The sequence below is a fragment of the Lonchura striata genome, chromosome 4 (assembly GCF_046129695.1).
Source record: "Lonchura striata isolate bLonStr1 chromosome 4, bLonStr1.mat, whole genome shotgun sequence".
In the NCBI taxonomy this organism is placed as follows: domain Eukaryota; kingdom Metazoa; phylum Chordata; class Aves; order Passeriformes; family Estrildidae; genus Lonchura; species Lonchura striata.
The window spans coordinates 64,204,812-64,223,037 of NC_134606.1; the positions used below are offsets into that span (position 1 = coordinate 64,204,812).

At 38.8% G+C, this 18,226-nt stretch overlaps 1 protein-coding gene across 9 annotated transcripts in view; it reads right to left on the reverse strand.

The window, feature by feature from the left end:
* The window catches only part of WDFY3 (WD repeat and FYVE domain containing 3), a 152,163-nt gene that overhangs the window by 34,382 nt on the left and 99,555 nt on the right, over nt 1–18,226 (reverse strand). For 8 of the 9 annotated variants that reach the window (XM_077783021.1, XM_077783020.1, XM_021541464.3 and 5 more), the window contains 13 exons: nt 17,660–17,841; nt 16,395–16,626; nt 15,605–15,765; nt 14,344–14,455; nt 13,737–13,927; nt 12,140–12,292; nt 10,503–10,576; nt 10,239–10,400; nt 8,807–8,901; nt 6,601–6,721; nt 5,615–5,832; nt 2,773–3,008; nt 1,380–1,514 (listed from right to left, as the gene is read on the reverse strand). In XM_077783021.1, coding sequence (XP_077639147.1) covers nt 1,380–1,514; nt 2,773–3,008; nt 5,615–5,832; nt 6,601–6,721; nt 8,807–8,901; nt 10,239–10,400; nt 10,503–10,576; nt 12,140–12,292; nt 13,737–13,927; nt 14,344–14,455; nt 15,605–15,765; nt 16,395–16,626; nt 17,660–17,841 — 2,072 coding nt within the window. The remainder of the gene's footprint in view (nt 1–1,379; nt 1,515–2,772; nt 3,009–5,614; nt 5,833–6,600; nt 6,722–8,806; nt 8,902–10,238; nt 10,401–10,502; nt 10,577–12,139; nt 12,293–13,736; nt 13,928–14,343; nt 14,456–15,604; nt 15,766–16,394; nt 16,627–17,659; nt 17,842–18,226) is intronic. The other variant, XM_021541461.3, reaches the window with a different exon arrangement.

Consider the following 18,226-nt stretch of genomic DNA (forward strand, 5'->3'; position numbering starts at 1 on the left):
ATGTGTGCCCTATCATGTAATGACTCAGAAATATTGGCAAACATGACCAGACTGAAACCAACCCAAAATGTGATGGCACAGTTGAACACGCCTGGTGACAGCACACAAGACATAGCATCTGTTTCTAAGCATGTCTGAAGTGCATCCAAATAGGTGAGGACCAAATACAATGATCGGTCACCAGCAGAGAGACAGAACATGTGACAACAGGAGTGGGGACTGCAACAGGTACGCTTGTCCAGAAGATGCTTCTGGACATGTTACCTTGGAAGAAACATGCAAACAGTAGAGCATATCACATACACATGATGATCCAACAGGTGACAACCAAACAGGTGCTGCTTTTCAAGCACTTCAGGAGGCAATTTTCAGCAGATAACACGTTCTGGCTTCAAGGAAATACATAATTTTCCCACTGAGAAACCAACTTTCCCTACTCTTGACATTAGATTCAAAGATGAGAAGATGACACACTTCTCTGGCAGTAAATTAATTTCCTCTGGCATGTGGCTATTCATAGTCAGGGACTTGTCTGCATGGAGAAGGTTCATGAATGAAATTTGCAACTCGCATTGCTCTGAGAAGATGGGATACAGAGTCTCAAACACTCTCCCATGATGTTAATCGGGATAAGAAATTGAATTATCTCTGCCAAGGATATTCTATCCTTCTGCTTTCTTGTTTTGTTTTAACTGCAGCTAAACAGAAACCCCAGCCTTTTTGTGGAAAAGCAGTGATAACTTTGTGGCTACTAATATTTCTACAGATACTGGGGGAAAAATAACATAGAAAAACCCCAAGAAAATTACACTTTCCTGTTACAGAATTTCTGAGCGAGAGAGGGCATGATTTATGTCTGGAGTGAGAATTGAGCTACCCACTCAGACTAGGCCCCTGATAAGCAGCCTTGATGGGGCCTAGAAGCCTTTGATGCACTAGGAATTCAGTTGTGGCGCAGTTAGAAATTATGTTAAGGTAACTACAAAGTAACGAGCTATTTGAGTGTGAATTAGAGTAGAGCTGCAGTGTGAAAAGCCTGACCACCTTAAGGCAAAGGTAAACAATGTTAGCTTGCCAGTCAGAGTGCCTTTGTAAACTGTAAACTATATGGAAGTGTATAAAAACTGCCACCTTCTCACTAATAAAGGGGAGAACATTGCATTAATCATATTGGTTGGATGTGCATTCTGTCCTGTCCAGCTTTCCCGTTTTATGAGGTCCCTGGCTTTGCTTTCCACCCAAGTATTATGAGACTAACTGACTGCCAATTTTGTCATGATACTAATAAAACCTCGACCTTTCTAATTTGGCTTTTAACTACATGGAAAACTTGAACAACATGGTTGTTCTGAAATACAAGCAAAATTTCTGATGCTTACAGAATTCAGCATGCTCCTCAGCATTCCCAGTAACAAGAAGGCCGCTTCTGTGCAAACACTGTGAATTGAGGAGGTAACAGTGCCACAGGAGGCAGGAACTCCAAATATGAATGTCCAAATGGAATCTAAATCAAACTGCAAGAGGCCAAAGAGAAGACATGAAATAATCCCTTTCTCCTGTGCAATTGTATATTGCCATTTATTATAATATACTCATTTTGCAGTAGATAAAAAATTAGTTGTTTTACATTCTCCAAACTTTATCACCAAATGTCATTTGAAGGTCACATGTCACTGAAGAAAGTTTCTTTTAACCATGAGCTAATGAAACTGCAACTCTCATCTTCTTACTTTCTTCTCACGTCTCATAAAGTATGTAATTGTTTTGAAACAAAAGAATTGTCAGCACATGTGCCACACAATCATCTTAATTGACTCACATCTAGCAGTAAAACCCACATGGTCACATGGTATCCCACAGAAAAAAAAAAAAAAAAAGAACAACACAAATCAAGTTGTATTTTCCAGCCAGTCTAAATAATTAAATCAATTAAAAATAAAAAGGGACCAATTGTCCACCTCTAGCATTAAGAGAGCTACTAAGTAGTTGAATTTAGTTTCAGTTTAACACTGTCATACTTCAATGCTTCAGTAGGCACAGGAGTGAGTTTCATGCCTCTACTTCATGGTAACAGAGTCCTGAATATGCTGTCAAGTATTCCTCTTGAGAAAGAAGGCAGGCACCTTCTGGTTTGAAAATTTTACTTTCCAGATCTCACTGATAAATAATGTCAGCACTGCACCCATTCTAAATAGGCACCCTGTCTATCTGGAGTGTGTGTGGCTTTTCTTCATAAAGCACCTACCCTGGGGTTTCCTAGGACTGTTATAGGTCATATAATATCTATTCATTTACTTCAAAAAATCCCCAAATAACCTGTTCAGTATTAAGTACAACCATCATTTTTCAGCAACAACTGAGTTGTCTGCCTATAAAACCACAGAGACTTTCTGAAATAAAAGCAACCTTGTTTTGCCTGTAACCCATGAACTCTCTTTACAACAACTGCCCACTCCTTAAATGAAAAACCACAAAAACCCACCTCACAACCAAAGAAAGCAAGCAAAAGATTATGTTCCCTTCAATGCCCACTGCATGCCAGCTTGAACCAGGGATCTACTTCTTCTTTGACCCCAAAATGGACTAGAGTGACACCAGTGACTGCTAAGCCATAGCAGGCTGGCTTCTACATACTACCAACCCAAAGGGCTCAGCACTAAACACCACATCATGACTGTGAGACAGATGCAGAGAAGGAAAGGGCCTGGTTAATTCATTATTTTCTTTCATGACAGACAGAATTGCATTCACATCGTACTGGATAATCCCTACCTTGGCACCCTGATTATACTGGCTGCTGATGACAGGTGCACTGACCTGCAGGTTTTCAGGCAGTTCAGTGACTGGCTGCTGCAGGAAAAGAGCCATGAGGAGAAAATAGAGTGCAGGCACATTAGTATGCTTTGGGAGAAGGGACTGCAGAACAGGGAAGCCTGGGAAGTGACAAGCATCCCGGTTAATCTCCCGCACTGTCGATCTGCCACCAGCACTCCGGCCGACATTGAACCCTATGAGAGAAAACAAGACACAAAGCCAACAACATTAAGAGGGAATTACCTGTGAGGACCCTTCTTGTTCACCTGGTGAAATGAAAAGGGTACCTCCTCAGAAACTAATGCTGTACAAAACAGACGTGCACATACAGACTATCACACGATACCATTCTGCTTCAGTTGTCTCTTTTTTTTATAAACAATTAAAAAATAAAGGAAATCACTGCTTTCCAGTACCACATAGATGACACTGTTCCATACAGAGTGCATAATCTAACTGCTTAAACAAACATACACATCCATTTTCTGGTTGTGACCATAATTTCTGACTTTTAAACACACAGGTTTCTGAAAATAGGTATTTTGCTGGCTGAGAGTGAAATATCACCTGTTACAGATTTAAATAATGAAGCAGCAACCCATGGTCCATTTAAGTCAATGGGCAGCTAATTTGTGTCCAGAGAAGTCTTAAAGGCATCTTATTTCAGATATTTTGTTAATGATTAATCAGCTGGTATTAAGCATTAAACAGTCTTATTTTATTTAAGTTCTGCTAGAACCACCTTTTGTGACCATGCTTCTATCTACGTATTTCAAGTTCCTACTTAAAGAAAAAAAATCATAAATAATACACCTGGGTGGCAGAAGCCCTTCAAGCAAGGAAAGAGGCAGGAAGACAGTTCAGTTTTCACATCAGTACTGAGCTGTAGGTCTGATACTGCCAGCGGTCAGGTGGTTTTTCTGAGGCTCAAATACAGATATACTTTCCACCAGAAACTGACTTTTTAAACAGAAATCTATCAGAAATCAGACTAATGAAATCTGTGGTACACAGTTGCAGAAATTCCATCAGTAATCTTCAATAAAAATTCATCATACTGTTTAATGAGAAATCTTGGAGTCAGTATGTTACGATTTCTTAAAAAATGCAGCATACAAAAATTAGATAATCTGTCACTATCAGGTTATGAGACTCAAATTTAAAAATATCTTTTTCACTACAGTCTAGCTTGGATTCAATTAAAGTGATAGTATAATAGGAAAAATAGGGAAACTTGAAAAATGGTTTCAAATGTAATTGTAAATCAAAATCTTACTTAAAAAGATTTTGTGACTGAAGAAAATGTTTATGCTATTGAATACTTAAAGTACATACTAAATAAAGAATGGGTCTATTCCCTAAAATGCCAACGGTTTTCAAGTTTTTAAAGCACAATCAGGCAAGGGAAATGCATGTGCAAAATTGTTTCTTTAATAAAATACAGAACCTTAATCAGAATGAGCCAAACAACAGAAGCTTTTTATTTTAACAATAAAATATTTGCATGTGTTTTAAAGCTTCTGAAAAACCATTTTCCTTAATCCTACTAGTTCATGGCAATGCAAAGAACCATCCTATGCTCGTAGCTGAATATCCTCAGGGATATTGTGGAAAACAGTAAAAAGAGAGTTTTCTTTAAACAAAAATAACAAGATACTATATTTGAAATCTATCAAAGATACAAAGCAGAAATAAATACTTTTTTTAATATTTTTGTATTTTTATTTTAGGAAGATCTCTCTTCCTGAAGGAAGATCACTTCAACAATACTTCAATTACTTCTTTATAGGTAAACCAATTCAGAAAAACTTTTAGTACAGTAACAAATCACGTACTGCTGCAACACAGGTGCCTCCTTGAACAGCTATTTACAGTAACAAAGTACTATTGATACTGCTCTGATCTAAAGGCTACTGAGGCTTATGAAAGACCCTAATTTAATATCAATGAGTTTGAACCAGAGCCTGAAGAGACATTCATCTGAAAAGCACTATTTTATTTTGACTGGGAAAAAAAACAGGTTGGTGAGAAATTGCCACTACACCTCTCTATAAAGAACTGACATGTTATTTCAAACATTTGGAGATACATTTCAGACAGCTCAGAGATGCTCAAAATGGGTCCTGTAGCACTAAAGTCTTATACACAGTTCTAGATCACAAGGGGTAACTGAGAGGTCTGATAACCTGTCTAACTGAGGATTTAAGAACCTGAAAAAAAAACCTTTAATAGAAAGTGTGCTTGTGTACACAAGAAATGCAGGAGAGGGAAAGGAAAAGGAATGCTGAGATGATACTGTGAACACAGAAATTTTCAAGACAGCAAAAATTCAAACTGGTAAATCTGATGGACACAGCACTCACTAGTCAAAGCAGCTCAGATATAACACTGTGCAATTAACTATTTAAAGTAAACAAGCAAACAAATTTTACTGAATCTTTTATCAGTGTGTGCATTAAGTGCTGCTCTATGCTTCCTTAGCATGTAGCTCAGCCATGTCTGCCCCTGGGACACACTTAACCTTACCCTGATGTTAAGAGAAAAAAAAACAATTAGCTACATATGCACCAAAATGAACTACAATGACATCTATGTCATGTCAGCTAAGGGCAGCTTTGTAAAACCACTCCCTTTTGCCTAGGAAATCTTAAAACTTGCTTGTAAGAAGGATGAAGTGCAGAAGCATCTGATGGCAGCACAGACAGGAGTAACAGAAAGGCCTCAGCTAGCCAGCACCCCCACAATAACCCACAGCTCAAAACCCCAGCACAGGTGCTCCCAGCAATCCCTGAGTGCCTACCTAACACAGTACCAATCTTATTGGTCAGGACAGAATCCGTCTGATCCAGCCAGCCTCCGCCACTGAGACCCTCCTTAAACTTCATAAGGATGGACTGATTACTCAACAGGACCACGAGAATTCGCATGGCTGCTGTGACTGTGGTGGAATGAAGATGTTCTTCCATAAACATCATAATCCAATCGAAACCCAGTGTCTTGACCAGCTCTTCACAAGCCCTAAGCGAATGGAAAAAACAAGTCACATTTTACAGAATTTAGTTTCCAACTAGACAGCAAAAATCAATGTCCTCCACTGCAGGGCAAACCTCAGGAGCAAATTCGTAGTTAAGTCTGCTACAAACAAGTAATATCACTTACCAACTCCTTATATGAAACAGGTAATGTGTGTTTGTTTAGAAGAAAGGAAGGACTAAATACAGTTCCTGGGACTAATTCCATTGCATGAGATTTCTCCAATTGCTGCTTTTGATAACAAATACAGAATTCTGAACTGAAATCATCTTGTTGAACAAGAAGTTTTCACACGTCTTCTTAATGAACAGGTATTAAAAAATGAAGGAAGTTTGTTTCTTTCTTTGTTTTCATTACAGGAGGAGTTACTTGGGAACATTTGAAAGTGTTTTTTGTAATTTTAAGGGTCATTCTAGGGTCAATGATTGTAATGATAACACTGTACTGAAGCCTCTGAATCTCAACCAAAGGAGAAATTGACTATCCCACTTCTCTAAAATGAAAAGTTTTCTCTTTGACAGTTTTATTTTTCTATAGCCACACATGAAATTGAGAGAAAACAACAAAATTAATAAAGCTTCCAACTTCTACTAACATATCTCAGAGTAATTCAGCGACATCTGCATAAATCATTCAACATTTCCTATAAAACAATGCAATTCAACTAGTGATTCGAAGGGAGGCTGTATAATTCTTCCCCTTGAAATAAAATGTGATATCCTTTCTCTGCCTCAATGATTTTTTTGTACTTACTGCAAATTAACAGTTGTCTTTTCTTTAGATGTATATAGAAGTTTCAGAAGGATATCTAAAAGCCTGTTCCGCAGTAGAATAAGATTAGCTGAAACAAGTCCTCCAAAATCATCCTCTGTTCCTAAATATTGAATAAAACCAAACAAAAAAAGGCAAAATTAGGATTTTGGAACTTGGGCATTTCAAAGGCTATTCATAAATTCCATACATAAGCAAATACAAACTGACCCGCCAATCAGGCTCCAAGGAAGCTGTGCTAAAGTACAAGCATCCTGTAATACAGTGCTGAGAAATGTCTGGTGCCTCCTTATCACTGTCCTACAGACTTTGGGAGCTTGAAGAACAGGTAAAAGAGAACCATAGCTTCTCAGACAGTAAACTGAACTGAGGTGGTTACTATCTGTCACCCTTCCCTCCCATCTCTCCTTCTCTCAAAACTGCAAAACATGTAATTAAATAAACATTTTGCATTTTGAAAGCAGAGTGGTTGGGGGGAATGTGGAAATTGTAAGGAATTGACTCTGATACTTCCCAAATCCCTCCAAATCTAAGAAATAGAGAGAAAAATTAGTCTCCTTTTCTTCAACACATCCCCAAGCATATCATCAGTTGAAAAATACATTTACTGCAACCAAAGCAATCTATGCAGCTCAGGACTAATTTTACAGCTATTTTGCAAATCCCTCTTGCTGTAGCTTATGCTGTCAAAGGAAGACCCTGCTTTTATGTTATTGAAAAAAAAAAAAAAAAAAAAAAAACAAACAAAAGGCAGCCCAGCTTGAGGCATTATATGCAAAAATGAAGACAGACAGATAAATGGAAAATTTCTGGACCAAGGTACAGACACAAGAAAATTTCTGCACAAGATACAGACACAAAGGATCCTCTGTGGCATAAATCCAACAGAAGTAGTGAACTCCAGTAACCTAAAAATATCATACCATTTGCCTCAAAAGCTTCTCTTTTCATTTCTGCCACACCCTGAATTTCTCCCCAAGGTTCTTCAGTCCCCTGTGTAGGCAAAAAACAGCTTGGGCTGCTCTTAGCGCGGAGGAAAAAAACCCAAACGAAACTCATGACCTGTAGTGGGAACACCAATCTGGATCTCCCTACAATACCCAATACTCTTTTTCACTAAAAAGCTCAAATTTAATAATCTTTGCCACAAAACCAAAACTATTCAAAGAAACAAGTGAGGCACAGGAAGATAATGAATCCCACCAGACCGTGGAATGGTTTGGGTTGGAAGGAACCTTAAAGATCAGAGAGGTTCCGACCCCCCTGCCATGGACAGGGGACACGTCCACTGGACTTCCTGTGTTTGCTCACAGCATCATCCAAACTGGCCTTGAACACATCCAGGGATGGCACCCACACCTCTTCTGAGCAACCTGTTCCAATGCTTCACCACCCCCTCATCACAGTAAGGCATTTCTTCTGTATATCCAATCTTAAACAACTCTCTTTCAGTTTGAAGCCATTCTCCCTCATCCTATCATTACATGCCCTCGTGAAAAGCCCCTCTCCAGAATGTGCAGACTGCCCAAACCATGTTTTTTGTGACACCAGACCAATATAACTAACTGTAAATAAAGAAACATCTTTCACTTGTCCCTCTGCACCAGTATATTCCCAAGAGACGTAGAAACAGAGGTTCTTTGGAGAATCCTTCTATTTATTTAGCTGACATCTACTGGGAATAAAACATTTCTGTTCAGGGAGACTGATTGAAAATGCAATTGCACAAGGTATATAAGGGTAAAAATGGTCTCAAACCAGTTCAATGTAAGAATTATTGAAGGATGGTAACATTTATTTTTTTGCCTAAAGAAAGTTAGTAGGCTGTCTTAGCTAATTCTTTCACTTCTTTCACACCTGGAGGGCTGATGCACCTAGCAACCAGTTGTTTGGGTTTTTTTTTTCCCTTCTTTTCCCACAAAGAAGCAGAGATGCACAGCTGATTGGAAGGAGCAAGTGGAGGAAAGAGAACAAAACCATACAGTGATAAATGAAGGAAACAATAAAAAAAGTGGTTTGCTCTGCTTTGTACTCAATACTGAAAACTAAAACCCCACTAACTGGCAGCCAGGTTATAACAGTATTACAACATTGCTAGTGACACTATTTCTACATATTTTTGTATTCAAGCACAGAAGAAACCACAATGTATTTTATTCTACTGCTTCTAAGTACTGTCAACACTTACCACTATCTAGCTTTTCTTCATTGTTTATTTCCATGACCACAAACTTCTCACAGACTGCAAATGTAGGTAAAGTGGAAGAGATGAACTGTCCAAACCTTGATGTATACAGAAAAAACATCACTCATTGACATGACAGACGCACTCTCACCTATCACTAATTCACCTTAAATGTAAAACCATGACACCAGAGACAGGGAGATACCCAAAAATGTCAGCTTTCTCACATCTGAAGATTGTTGAAAATGGTTGTCATTTAAAGTTACCAGCCAAATCACAAATTAATTTGTAGTAATTAATAGAATACTTGCAGACAAGTCTGCAGGTAAGGGACCCTGAAAATGCTATGATTCAGTAAACTGAACTGGGAGATACCATTGAATCCTAGTAAAAGGAACACCTCAAGTTAAAAGAGAACAAAACATTATTCTCAACACCTTACAGCTGAACAATTATTACATCAAAACAGTGGTTACTCAACTCTGGAAGAACATCTATGCCTATAGCTTGAGGTTATGTGACACAGGGTAATGGTTTTCCATTACAAGACGTTGATGTACCGCTCCAAGAAAAGAGATGCAATATACCTCTTTACTCTGCAATTAACCTGAAATGGCTCCTAGCTAGTGCAACTTTTCCCAAGTTATGCAACATTTTTCATTCTTTGTTTCTGGGAAGGAGAACAGTGAACACTGGTTTACAATCTAGTCTGAAACCAATTAAGCATAAAATCAGTAGTTTTATTCTTGAATAATTTTTTGTCCTGTATAGTTAAAACAAAGACAGGTAAGATGCTCAGGTTGAAGCTTCTGATACCTTTAATTGTACTTAAAAGTAAGGAGCTGAAAACATGACCATGCATATGCAAAGAGAGATGAAAAAATCAAGTTATCAAGGAGTTAAACTATTCTTAAAGCATTTAAAATACTCCTGTACATATGAATTGCAGTAAATAGTGTAATTTTCATCAGTCAGAATTAGTAGTACTATATCTGACAGCCTTAAATACCTTTTTATACAGTGATGATTAAGAAAAAATCTGGAACTAAACCTTGTATTCAAGATAGTAATCAAAACTGCATTTTAACCAGAAATATCTTTTTAGCCTGTGTCAAATAATATTCAGTGATATTCAGTAGGAATGCTTAGTGCTTTACAAGAACAAAAGGGGCTGCTCAGCACCTTTACTTTTCCCTGGTAGAACATTAAACTAGTTTGACCATTCAACTATGCTTGGTCAGATACAAACTGAAAAACTTATGTAAATCAAGGCTTCAACATATTGCTAATGTCTAGTTCAATCTAGTTCATAGAGGCAAAAAACAATCAGTCCATGAGCATTCCATATCACACACTCCTCAGCAGTATGACCATGAAGTACTTTTGACTAAGATAACAGAACCCAGAAAGACAAAATTATCCAGGGGTGGGCTACCTGAGTAGGTCATAGCTGCTGGGGAAGCCCTGAAGTAGAAAGCTCAGCACATTGCTAATCGCAGCAATAGTAGGCTGAGACAGGGACATGTCTCGAAGAGTCAACAGCAGTCTTGGGATGAGCTGGAATTCCCTCATTAACTTGGCATTCTTTGCTGCTTCACTAGAAGAAGAAAAGAAATGAGACAGCCATTTAGAATTGCAGTATCCTCTAATTATCACCTAATCCGGTAAATCCTATTACTAGGCTTGAATCAGTTTGTACCTTGACTCAGTGAGGAGTTCAATGAAGTGCTCAAATAATGACAGATGAAGCTCATAGGGTGCATGAAGCCAGACCTGAAATAAGAAAAATCAGTACTTTTTGTACACAAGTCGACTTGTGGGTTAAAAACAAGCATTAATAAATCAAAAGTTAAGAAGATACTACAATCATTCATATATATGACTGTTTACCTCGGCATGAAGAACCACACATTGGTTCCAAAAATATTCTCTGTAAGAGTACCATGCTGAAAACTTATAAAGGGATCTAGACAAAAGGTCACACATTCTTGTCTTTTTGCACCAACTTTAAACAGACAGTGTAATGACTCCAAAGGAGTTATTGGGGTTTACAAGGCTGTGTTAAATTTATTTTGTTTAGGTGAAGGTTTATGTCTTCATAAAATTAGCTTACAACCTTCCACCAAGATTAAATTCAAGGTCTTCCCTGCTTTTATTTTTTATCTAGCACCACCTGCACTTAAATTATTTAGATTCTCTACTAAAACCCCCAAAATATCAATTGTTCAATCAATAGAAGTAATAGAAGACAAAAAAATCAGAAAGCTCACAGTTACAGCTGCAAATCTTAAAACTAATTTGCTATTGAACAAAGCATAATTAATACTTGTTCTCTGGTGTATACAAGTGGCTTAAATGAAAAGCTTTCTAGCTTTTGCTTTTCTTCTGATATTATAATTTTAAATGATGAGAACAAAACTTTTATTTCTCTTTTCTGCATGAGTAAGAACATATAATTTATCTAAATTAAGTGGAATTTTGGGTCACTGATTTCTGAATAAAGTAATTAAAACAACAATCAAAAAACTGAAAAAATAGCCAAAATCTCAGACTTTCTTCCTAAATAAGGTTTCCAGGAATGCTTTGAAATAATCAAATAGACATCTAAAAAAGGAAATGGTTAAGTCTGTTAAGTCATTTGTGCAAAACTGACTTGCAATATTAAGTCAGCAACTTATAGCTGGCTTAGCAGTGGTAGCAGGGTTTTTACTTACTTTAATGTATATGAGTCAGAATTCTTTTAGTCAGTCTATGTCAGGTACAGATAATGCCAAAGGAGCACACATCAAAGGGTAAGTTCTGGGAATCTTTTATCAGTCTCTACTGCATTAGCATTTCCCTCTGAAATTTGTTACTTTCCTTACTTTAACACAATATTTAAGTATTTCATAAGTCATGCAAACAAAATTTTGACTCCCGTACTAATAACCTTGCAGGAGATGTATGATAAAGTGATTCCCATGTGCTATGTTGAAAGTTTACCTCCTACTTTTATTTTCAGGGCACTTTTCATGCCCTGATATATGTACTGCAGTAGAACACACAGGTGAAAAGAAATTGAGGAACAAAAAACTACAGAATGTTGTCTTCTAAAACAACAAAAAGCAGAAACATTTGTAGCACCCATCCATTGTTTGTGCAGTGATTCAAGCCATTTCAGTGGGAAAACTTACCAATAATCTTGCTGCTCAGCTGCTTTACTGTACTATATAAGAAACAGGACATTCTCAGGATAACAGCCTAATTTGCTACAGTTGAATATTTAAGGTACACTATCAGCATCTGACTTAATCACTATCCAGCATAATAATCACTCTTCTGTGCAGCTCTACATACTTCAAAATCACATAGCAGGTCCTGGAAGGCAGCAGAATTTGGGATAATGGATGTCTCATGGCCGCTGTCAACAGTTCCCACCAAGGAAAAGGTCAGGTGGAGTATGTGGCTGTTCAGCAGGGACCGTTTCTTCTTTAACAGCATTGCCAGCAGCTTGAACAAGCAAACAGAAAAGGAATTAGTCCTGTGAGCACACAGCAATATTGTCTAAGCATGCAGGAGTACAGACTAAATGCCTGTGCCCCTTTTGAGAAGGCCTTAAAGTATGTCTGCTGTTTAATACTCTTGATGAAAGAGTTCGAAAGTGGCATTACAGTTCATTACAAAAGTGGCTTTTTCAGGACGCTCTCCAGCTCCTAACACATCTGTTTACACCACAGACAGGATCTAGGCCTGAGGATTAGGGACACACACACTGCTCTCAGCTCTTTGGCAGTCAGTCAGTTTAAGATAGCTTATCCTCAAGCAGCTGGGTTCTTGGACATGGCAGACAAATAGAACAGGCCTAGAGCACTGCATGCCCAAATGCAAGGTACTCTGGCACTGAAAAAAAGTAACATAAATATGAATAAGCCTCTTTTTTTTCTTGCTACACTTTGTTTCCCTAGGCATGACTGCAGTCCCCGCTTCTGCTCTAATTTCTTGTAATCTGGGTTGGGAAAGAATCATTTGCCAGACTTAATGTTATAGTCTCTTTTGTTCTGAAGCAAACTTGTTTAAACACTCAACATCCTGGCCTGTTCAGCTTTACCATCCTCACTGAAACACTAAAGAAACACAGATTTCTGGGAATCTCCCTCAAACCACATTATTTGCTGATGTCAATAAAAGTGGAATGTAAGGCCATTTGTGATGATCCACTGACTACTCATGGTGCAAGAAGGACACTGTCTAGACTTGTTTGGTCACAGTAAGCCAAGGTCTGCACCAGGCTCCTTGGAAAGATATGTTTGATGCAACTGCACCAGGCATTAGCATTTCAAAGTTTGTAAATACACAGCCCAAACCACAGAACTTTCTATTTCAGTAAAGCAGCCTCCATGAGAAACATAAAAAGCATTGCTCATGTGAAGACCTTTTCAAATCAGTCAACCAATCCTTCTGCATAAGTGACTGCCTTTTCCCCATCCCAATGGAGAATTAATGTCTTCAGCTTGAAAGGAAACAGCATCACTAACTACAAAATTCATGCAGTCTTCTTAAAAGGATGCTTCTAGGAGTTCACTTGTTTGGGTTTTTTTATGTGTCCTTATCCTGTCTCTTGGTGGCAAATCAGAGACACAAGCTCCCAGGCTTCCATGGGTGGTTTCAAAATCACAAGAAAAGACTAGACAGTTGTGCTCTTCCCTGATGGTACTAAAGGCTCAGTTTCTGCAATGCAGCTTAAATGTGCACAAGGGCTTAGCAAAAAACTTTTCATTCTCTCCTTTAAAAGACATCATAAATAATTAATCTATGCTAATTAACCAAGAGAGCAAGAAACTTTTAAAGAGAAACTCAGGTTACAGCACAACAAGAGATTTCCATGGGAACTGTCATGACAATAGTGCAATTCAATTCCATCAGCCTAGTCTGTTTTAAGACATTTCTTACATACCTGATAACCTTTGATTCTTTCCATCTCTTTGCTGGCCAGTGGATTGCTCTTTACTACACAGACCAAGGCTTTCACAGCTGCATACAGCCCTTCCACATCTGATGCCATGGCTACAAGTCCCAAAATAGCAGCAGCCCCACCAATGTACTGTAGTGTAGTGGCAACAGGTTTGGGGACAAATGTTCTTACTCCTGACCTCAGACAGAGATAATTAATTAAAATATATTCAAATTTAATTTTTGCAAGAAATAATTGTGAAAATGTGAAAGCAATTTTCATTTTAGAAGTACTTGAATTTTAAAAAGAATGTTACTAGAAGAATTATGACACCTCAGAACAGGAAGTGAAGGAAATATAGAACAATAGTTTATGACCTAAGGTAAAGTAATTTAATATATTTTCATAATAATGAATCATAAACTGAAACACGCATCTCATGTGAGCAAAAAAAAAAGATAATAGTATATGCATAAGATATAAAGATGTTCAATAAATACGACGCAACATTAACATTCATCAATCACATTATTTGTCTTCTAGACCTAAGTTCTTACTGACAAGTAATTAATAACTTCAAAGCATAATAATTCTTAAGCACTCAACTCACCCAAATACCCTATCAAAGCTGCACCAAGGGAGCGTGCTGGTCCATTCAAATGCCCTGCTGAGTTATGTAGCAGCTTCACAGGTGTGGCATTTTCATGAGAAGAAATTGCCAGCTGAAGAAAACAAGAAAAAACCAGCAGGGATTGAAGGGAGGAGGTTATTTTTATGCAAGCCTAAAATGCATAACTTACAAATTTTCTTACTATGATCAGGAGTAACATACAATAAACCCAGATTAAGCCTTTCCTCTCAGGAGAGATGCTCCAACCCTCTGATCATCTTGGTGGTCTTCCCTAGACTTACTCCAACAGGACCATGTTTTTCTTGTGTTGGGGACCCCAGAGCTGATGCAGCACTGCAGGTGGGGTCTTGCCAGAGCAGAGGGGCAGAATCCCCTCCCACACCTGCTGTCCATAGTACTTTGAATGCAGCCCAGAACATGTTTGGCTTTCTGGGCTGTGAGTGCTCATGGCTGGGCCATGTCCAGCCTCCCTTCCACCAGCACTTCCAAGGTCTTCTCAGCAGAACTGCCCTCAATCTGTTCATCCCCAGCCTGGATTGATACCCTGACTCAGGTGCAGCACCTTGTACTTAGTGTTGTTAATCTCATGAGCTTCCAATTGGCTCACTTCTCTTGGCCCTCCTAGCCCTGGAACTCATCTAGATCTTGCTGGATGGAATCCTGGCCTGGAAGTGTTTCAATAGCACCACTCAGCTTAGTGCTGAGGGGTGCACTTGATCTCTCTCTGTTATTAATGAAGGTATTAAATAATGCTGGTCTCCACATGGACTCCTGAGGGACAGCACTTGTCACCAACTTCCATTGGGACACTGAGCTATTGACCACTACCCAGTGGATGCAACTGTCCAGACACTTTCTCATACATCTTAACACCCACCGAATCCATCTTACTCCAATTTAGAGAGAAAGATGTTGTGGGGGACTATGTCAAAGGCTTTACAGCAGTGCAGATAAATGACATCTGTAACCCTTCCCTTGTCCACTGATGCAGTCACCCCATCACAGAAGGCCCCAAGATTGGCCATCTAGTGCCTAGAGAAGCTGTGAGTTCTCAGTTTCTGGAAGCATTGAAGGTCAGGCTGGACTGCACTTTGACCAACCTGACACAGTGGAAAATGTCCTTGCCCACAGGAAGGGGATTGGACTAGATTGTTCCTGGCTGCATTAAGCAAATTGTCTTGAAGTAAGTTAGAAGAAAGGAAGAAGTCATACACACTAGCTGACTGGTTACCCAACATACCTGTTTGGCAATAGCTTTACTATCCAACTTGTTGTAAACTTTCCTTATTTTTGCCACAGTAAATGAAGAAACTGACAGTGCATAGAGACCAAAGGAGACCTTCTCTTCTGGTACCAAAGATACTGGTGATGGATTGATTCCTTCAGACTTGGAATCTTTACCTTAAAGACAAAATAGAAGTTCCCTTCATTAATGGCGTTGTTTTTCTTTTAATTTGAACAGTAAAATCTTAAGCAACTTATACTGCAGAATAGGTATAAAAAAAGATTTTTGCAAATAGCTGAGATGTGATATTGTCCAGCTTAAAGGCTGTAAACTTCCCTTCCCTTCTGAAGGAAAAGAAAGCAATCAAAAGCCAGAGAAGCATTTGGTAAATCTGCATCTTTGCCTGTGACAACTGTTTTTGTACTACAGTTTGATAGGAAAGCTGCCTTGGAATGGTATGAGAGATGCAAGATTCAAAGAGAATATATAACCATATCTTTAAAATTTTGTATCCTTTCTGATTTCACTTTCTAGAGATAAATATCACAAACAGTATGAATAATGACTTTTCTAACTGGTTTAAAACCAAAGTGAGGAAAAAAAGCACTTCTACTATATCTCAGCACAAGAATTTGAATTCCTATCATCCTCTTCAACAGCAGCTACTAATCTTCCTCTTGTGAAGAGCAAGCTTTTCCTCCCTGCTCCTGCATACTCTCTCACCAATTCTGCCAGTATGCACACAAAGACTCCAGCACAGGCAGCCCAAGTTACCAGGTGCAGGTGCCACCTGACCTGTACGTACATGGAACATAAACTGCTTGGAAGCTCCCAACGTAATTTGGTCCCAGCTCGTAAATGGTGCTGACCCCTGGGGCAGGCAGCACTTCCTCCAGGAAGTGCGTGGGGCCCAGGCGCCACACCAGGGAGGAGAGCTGGCGCTGTGCGGGTGGCGTGCCGATGTAGGCGTACACTGTGCTGACCACAGGGGGGTTGGCAGAGCCAGAGCCACTGGGGCTGCTATGGATGTAGTGAAGCTGTGAGGGAGCAAAACACAGGCAAGTTAGTGAGAGAGCAAGGGACAAGATCAGAAATTTTGTCCAAAAATGGCTTTGCAAGCCAGGGAAGGTATAAAATGATTGCTATGTAATGCAGGGTATTCTGACACTGTACTGAACTAGACAGTGAAGAACTTTAAACAGAAAGGAAATGTGAAGACCAGCAGTGGCTATCAAAAGATGAAGGTGTGTATGGAAACACAGGAGGAGAAGATGAGAATTCTGTGCCTAAAGAAGCTGTATCTTGATTCTAAAGACATGGTGCTCAAAGTAGTGCTGTTTCTTCTTCCCCAGACTTTGAAAATTGCACCATTTCAAGCTAAAGTGCAAATGTAATGAACTAAATTCAGCAAGACTTTTCAAACAATTAAACAAATACATGAGTAAGATCAGGGCCAATACACAAAGACAATAACAACCTCACAGGCTTTTTTTAATTTATATTTAAAAAATTCTGTTAGTAGCTATTAAATGTAGTCATGCATAGCCAGAGAGACAGCCAGATAGATACTCATGTATTATAGCTGTCAGCATAACAACTTACTGTAGTCCCCCTCTTGCAAAAGGAATACTGGGATGTAAATTTTGAAAGTCAACATGTTGTTTTACCTACAGCAGTCCAGTAACATTAGCTAGTTTAAATCCCACACCAGGTTGTGCTTTATACCTTAAAGCTCACATCTGCCAGTTGTGAAATGATGTCTGGATATCTGTTACAGCTTGGGAATATTTTGTGCTCAGTGGACAGGTCCACAGTACTCTTCACTGTTTTCTACAGTTTCTTCCACCTAACAATGAGGCATTGACCTTTGCAAATAAATGTAGTGTTTGCTTGTTGTTTTTTGTTTTGTTGCTTAGGTTGGGTTTTTTCCTATTCTGTTGGGGGTGACCACCTTTTCGACAGGGTGGTGGTGGTTAATTTTTTCTTCTTTTTTTTGGTAAGGTTTTTTTATTGCACAGAGAAAAAAATCACTCCAACCAGTAAAAATGAGAGCTGAAAGATTTATTTTACCTTAACAATGTTAACAAGCTGTCCATCGAGGTAGAGTGCAGCTGTACTGTTCTTCAGCATCCCTTTACTCATGACCAGAACTAGGTGATGCCACTGGCCCTCCACAATGAGGTCACCGCAGCGAAAACGGGCACAACAGGGAAGAATTTCATAAAATGATGATTCCTCACTGAAGTCATCAACTAAAGGAAAAGCACCAGTTAGTGGGCACCAGCAGAAATGTTACAAGAGATTAAAAATCTCAGGATATATTCAGACTTTTGACAATTTTATTTAATTTCTCACCTTCTCCCCACCCTTTGAAATTTTAGCTGGAATTACTAGTTGGCTCAAGTTTTTACTTTCTCATGCTGCCATGCAAGTCACAGAAAGATCTTTTGTTGTTTTCCTAAAGAAGTTTCTACAGCAGCATTCACCAAGAACCAATAGATGTGCTCCCAAACCCAGAGAGATATTTTTCACCTTTCTCACACTGTGGAGAGGATGATACTCATACTCCCAGACTTTTTATTCCCACTTCTGCATCACAGAAATGACCCTTACTCTGCTTAAAAGTCATCCCTACAG